The sequence below is a fragment of the Choloepus didactylus genome, chromosome 10, assembly GCF_015220235.1.
Source record: "Choloepus didactylus isolate mChoDid1 chromosome 10, mChoDid1.pri, whole genome shotgun sequence".
Lineage (NCBI taxonomy): Eukaryota > Metazoa > Chordata > Mammalia > Pilosa > Megalonychidae > Choloepus > Choloepus didactylus.
The window spans coordinates 82,593,717-82,599,716 of NC_051316.1; the positions used below are offsets into that span (position 1 = coordinate 82,593,717).

The following is a 6,000-nucleotide window of genomic DNA, read 5'->3' on the forward strand; positions in this document are numbered from 1 at the left end:
TTCAATAGCAATAATTGAATGAGGCATGGGATACATAGGAAGACATTCTAGACCCTCAGATCTCTAAGGGAATGTTGTATGAAAGGGGAATATACTGGTTCTTTATTACCCCAGAAGACAAGACAGAAACCTTTGGCTAAAGATTAAAAGTCGTTTGACTAGAGCTAAAGACCACTGGGATAGGCTCCCTCAGCAGAGTGAGGCCCCTGACATTGGAAACAGCCTGGGAGGTTGAAGTGATAGATTTAACCACAGTAGACTTTAATGCAGTCAGAAGCAGGTGGCCCTGTTGGGGGACCGTGATTGGGGACGAGGATGGCTGCTTTAGCTCCATATGTAATTATGATGGTTTTCCTTCCCACCATTCCCTTTAACCCCTTTGCTCTCCCTTCCCTTCCTCCCTTCTGCCCCACTTCCCAGCGGAAAACTATCCTGAAGAAGAAAATCAAATGCATTTTTCCTCTCCTGATTGGGAAACCTGAGCAAATAGATTTCTCTGCTCATGTGTCTGGCTGCACAAAATTTTTGCTTTAGAACATATTTTTATAAGAAATGAGAATTTTTTGTTTTATGCATTTTCCATTTATTTAGTCACTTTCTGGGAATATCATCATTTCCCAGCTGTGTACCCCAATCAGGAGGAGCCACTGCACTGTCCACCTAAGTGTCCGTTCTCGTACTGTTTGCCCCTAACCCTGTCCAGCTGCCACTGCTGTGACTCACAGAGTAGATAAAAGCAGTACATCAGCCCCCAACTTCCCACACCCCTCTGGGCTCGCTTGGCATTTGGTGAAATGCTGCATGCTGTGGGCCTATACAACTCAACCACCTCTTTATTGGTAAGGAATGTTGTAAGCACTTTCTGTTGTCAGGGTGATTTTATCAGTCATCTCTTCTGTCAATATAGGGAAAGAATATTAAGAAAAGCCACTGCTTCCCTCCCATGAACAGAGACCACCGCCGGCTCATCCATGACCTGGCCCAGGTCTATGGCCTGGAGAGTGTGAGCTATGACAGCGAACCAAAGCGCAACGTCGTGGTCACCGCAGTCAGGTAGTTTGCTCTTGCTGTCACAGAAGGGAAAATTGTTGATATTCACTTTCCTTACTCCCTGTCTCCCTCTTTGCAGAATACATGGAAAATCTTCCCTGGGACAGCCATTCTGAAATGATTTAAAACCCTCAACCAGAGAGCAAAACCCCTGCCTCAGTCCGTAGGGTACACACACCTGAAGTGTGCAGATTCTCATCAGATCCTGGGGGTAGTTTTTCTACAGGCAGAGGGAAGAAGTCATGGGGTCTGGGTTGGGTGCCTGCCTGTCACATCTGTCCCTTTTGCCTATTCCTGTTCTTCCCTCTGACCCCTCCCTGGACCTATCCACCTGGTGTAATGGAAACAGCAAGAATGCTGACTCTAACCTAAGGCATCTCCTGTGAACAGTGTTTTGCTATTAGTGGAAACTGAGGCAGTACTGCAAGCCAGAAAGGGACAGGGAAGACCTAAGATCACTGTAGGAAAAACTTCCCAGTGAAGCAAACTGAAGTATGAGATGAGAGGAAGCAGGCATCAGGCCCAGGAGGGATGGGTGGGAGGGACAGGAGGTTAAATGAAGGTGACCTTGCCTCAGAGGAGACAGGTCATAGCAGAGAGTGCTCAGCAGCGTCATAGTGCCAAAATCACAGACTAAGTTTCTAGTTGTCTGTAGGTTATCACTTTTCAATACTTCATATTTTGGCTTTTATCAGAGGGAAGTCCATTTGTCCTCCTACCACGCTGACTAGTGTACTTGAACGGGAAATGCTGTCACGGCCTCCACCACCAATTCCTCATCACAGACATCAGACAGACAAGTAAGGATTCTTCAGCTGCTTTCCACGGGGTCCTTTGGTTCAGAGAAGCCAGCAGGGACAGAACTGTCCTGGGATGCACCCACCGTTGGCAGCCCTCCTCAGGCCTGGGTTTTGATTAGGATGTTGGACACATTTCGACCATGCCAGAGGGGTCCTAAATTTGATGTTTGTAATGCTCACATTCCCTCCAAGGCAAACACTCACTGGACATAATTTCCACCTTGTAAATGGTGACCCTGGGAAGTGGATTCAGTCTCCTACACCAGATAGTTCAGGACTGGAGCATCACGTGGTTAACAGTAGTTACTCTGAAGATGGGAGTGGGATTGGGGGTGGGAGTTGACAGTGAATTGGGGCACTTTCATATGTTGTTCTACTTCTCTGTGGTTTGAATCGTTTTTACAAGAAAAACATACACGATTTAGAAAGAAAAGAAAACCAAGTTGGCAGGTAGTATGTTGGCCAAGGGTTTTCTCAGATAGGGGCAGGGAAGGGACACCATCCCTCCTTCCCTTCCTCTCCCGGCCAGGAGGGCCCGACCACCCTACTGTGACTGAGGTGGCATTGCTGCAAGTTACTCTGAAACTCACAGGGCTCCCTACTCCCGTTCTGGCCTTCCACACAGAGGCCCCAGCCATTCCGTCTCTGTGCCTCCCTCACAAAACCTCTCTCTGGAAGGGTGGGTAGGTCAGTTCACGAGGGTCATAGCAATTGGAGTTCCCATGGGACTGAAAAGGGCAGGTAGGGTGTTGCCCATGGGTGCGGCATCAGCCAAGAGCATTGTAGCCACAGTTTTCCAGGACTGGCCCCTCCTCACCCCTGGGAATCAAATGGCCTGGATCCGGTTAGCACAGTAAACATACCCACATGGACAGTGGTTTTGGAAATGTGAGGGATATTCCCAGACTCTGCCACAGCAGTGTCTAGAACCACCTGGACATAGCCACAGTAGAGTCCTTGGCCTGTTTGTGCCATGTCCTCTTCTTTTTTTTTTTCCTTTCCCATGGTATCTTTTTCTTTTGTTTGCTTTTTTTAATATAAAACTTTACTGTGGAAAATGTAATATAACAAACTCTCGTGTACTCGTCACCAAAATTTCAACAATTATCAGCTCATATTTGCCCCACTAATTCATCAGAACTTCACGAATGGTAAATCTGCTGATCCTTAACTTTCTGAGACTTATATCTGTTTCTCCCATGGATTGATTATTCTTTGCTTCCTTTTCAGGAATCCTGGGAGCAGTAATATACAGAAAATAGCCAAGGAGCCAGTAATTGACTACTTTGATGTCCAGGACTGAGGAGAACAAGATACACTTAAATAAAAGAATGATTAGGTATAGTGGAGACTCATTTGCCAGCAGATAAATCATGCTTGTCCCCAACTGCCTGGCGGAATCACAGCCTCAAATACTGTCTTTTACTGATAATCCAAAGCATGAGAGTGTCAGAAGTACCCTTGTCTTCTATTCCTGTATAAAGTGCTTCAATACAGCCAGATCCGATTGTATGGTCACTAGTTATTCAATCATGTATTTGAAGAGGCTCCTCACCCCATCACTGTGATTGCTCTGAGGGCTGGGGGAACACTGGGCTTTTCTGTACAAACCAGAATTAATGGCGCTGAGACCAGCTTTATGGCACTGAGTTATCCCGACTGTTCATCCTTCTGGAGATGCTTGCAACATCAGATGCACCTTGCTTTCTTAATCCAAACTGATCTCAATCTTTGGAAAGAGAGGTGAATTTTGCAATCTGTAGTACCAAACATTGAATTTATATACCATATCTGGAATCTCACATGTTGTTTTATACCCAGCTCTCTTATCTAAGTCTTTGGCCAAAAACTCTTACAGGTCTGTCTAGCTGAACTTTAACAGTTCCCAATACCATCAATTTTAGACCTAGGAGAGGAGAGGGGTCAGGTTGATTTACAGGATTCCGGTTTCTTGAGTCCCTGGCACCTCTCATACCATGTCACTAAGCCTGTCTGATGACAGTCACTTTACCATCCACCATGATGGTAGAGGACATAGAGCAAGCTCTTCCTTCTGCCAGGTTCACATTGTGGCCTCTGAATGCTCACACTGTGGCCTCTGAACTGACCAGTAGAGCCCTAACTCTTTTCCTATCGCAAGTCTCAGATAGACTAAACTGGCCTGGGTTGCTTTCTCCTAGGCCTTCAGCAGGCATACTGACTTCCTGTCTCTGAGCTCTGGGCTTCTGTTTGAATTTTCAAAAAACTATGTGGACAGTCCAGCACTTATGCCCAGTTGCCCACTGGAGGCATTCTTAGGCTCTTTTAAGGTGAATGCATTTGCAATTATGTTAGTTTGGCCCTCTTTGCATTGGCTCCCCTATGCGACATGGAGGCCAGACTTCCAGCAACTTCCTCCTGCTCCAGAACAAGCCACAAGCCTCAGAGCCTCAGAAGGAGATTTGAGAAGTGTCATCACAAAGCCAAGCGCTTGATTTCCTTAGGAAGAGCACAACCACCCTTTGGTCCTCACCCAGACAACCGGTTTTGAAAGGCATCAGGTACAGCAGCAAGAACACGCAGCTGGAGGGAAGAGACAGAAAACTACGAAACCACCTCTATTTGGGCCCATTTAGCATAAAGTCAGATGGCTCCTCCGCACAACAGGAAGCCCATGAGTGTCTGTTACATCTTTCAAGCGGTGGATTCAGTGAGAGAACTGTATGTGTGAGAGCACCTGGGAATCAGCAAGAGGCAGGAGACCTGGTTTCAAATTCTAACTCTGCCACATAACCTGCTGCTGGGTGGAATGTTAAGTGTTGCCTTCCTCACCAGCGTTAACGAGGATTAAATGAGATGATAAAAGGGAATGCCTGGTTCATCGTAGGTGCTGAGAGTTTATGAAAATGATACTAGATCATTGATACTGGAAAATGTGTAAGCATCTTCTTTCTCCATTGTACCAGCCAAGTAAAAGCTTATGGAACACTAAACGGGCCTCTCCTGGTGAATGCCTGCTTGCCCATCCTGTGCCAGCCTCATGCTAGGGCTCTGGGGAGCAGGTGTAGCCTATTCTTTTACACAGTTCAAACCCGGTGGGGGGGGGGGGGTAGGGGGGTGGACATCTACCTAAACAGGAACTTAAATGTACTGGGATTGATCTGGCACAAATAGGTTGTTTATATGTTATTAAAAGCTGAAGACCACAAAAGGAAATTTTGTCAGGTAGTCGTAGAAATGGATTACCTCTCCATTCATGTGGGAAGAACACATGAATGGGAAAAGGAAATGGGAGCCAAGTCTTGAGATGCTATCAGGAGAAGGAGAGAGGCATGGCAAGTGAAGGCAAATCACCCGAGGCAGGCCCTGGGGGTGTGGTTCGCAGTGGGTTTGAGAAAGGGTTAGTTGTCCTGAGTGGGCAGATGAGGGTCCGCTGGAGAGGTGGATGGGGGTCAGCTTAGGGAGAGCCACACTAGCCACTGAAGGATCCTAAGCAAAGTGGCATGGCCAGATTTCTGATCTGAAGCTGGGGTCAGCAAACTTCCTGTAAAAGACCAAATAGTAATACTTTTCTTGCAGCTGCTAAGCTCTATCATTGTAATGTGACAGTAGCCATATATATGTAAATGAATAAGCATGGCTGTTTATGTTTAAGTGTTTATGGCACTTTATTTAGGGACACTGAAATAAGAATTTCTTATAACTTTCATGTGTCATAAAATACTCCTTTGATTTTTTCAACCATTTAAAAATGTAAAAAACATTCATAGCTAGCGGGTCGGGTAAAAACAGCAGGCCACATTTGGCACATGGGCCCCAGTTTGCAGACCCTGTCCTAGAGCAGTCCCTCAGGCAAAAGTGTACAGAAGGGACTGAAGGGCTCACCTTGTGGCAGGAGGTTACAGGAGTGATCCAGATGGGAGAGGAGGAGGGCAGTGGCGGGGTTGGCAGTGCAAAGAAGGAAGAGATTCGGGAGCTCAGGGATAGGATGGACAGACTGCCAGGGGAGTTAGGTCCCTTGGATCAACAAGGAGATCCCAGAGCTCCTCGTCAAGGAGAAGCCACTTCTTGTGGATTTAGTGGATTCTCCACTGAGCATTGGCCTTCAGCAAGATCTTACATGAGTATGGACTAAAGGGAACGCACCACCCCCACCCCCAACGTGGAGCCT

At 46.7% G+C, this 6,000-nt stretch overlaps 1 protein-coding gene across 5 annotated transcripts in view; it reads left to right on the forward strand.

Moving 5' to 3' along the window:
• NFX1 (nuclear transcription factor, X-box binding 1) overlaps window positions 1-4,822 on the forward strand; it is a 102,415-nt gene extending 97,593 nt beyond the window's left edge. For all 5 annotated transcript variants that reach the window (XM_037796845.1, XM_037796846.1, XM_037796848.1 and 2 more), the window contains 3 exons: window positions 908-1,053; window positions 1,746-1,850; window positions 3,081-4,822. In XM_037796845.1, coding sequence (XP_037652773.1) covers window positions 908-1,053; window positions 1,746-1,850; window positions 3,081-3,153 — 324 coding nt within the window. In that variant the 3' untranslated portion in view covers window positions 3,154-4,822. The remainder of the gene's footprint in view (window positions 1-907; window positions 1,054-1,745; window positions 1,851-3,080) is intronic.
• Window positions 4,823-6,000: the final 1,178 nt, after the last annotated feature.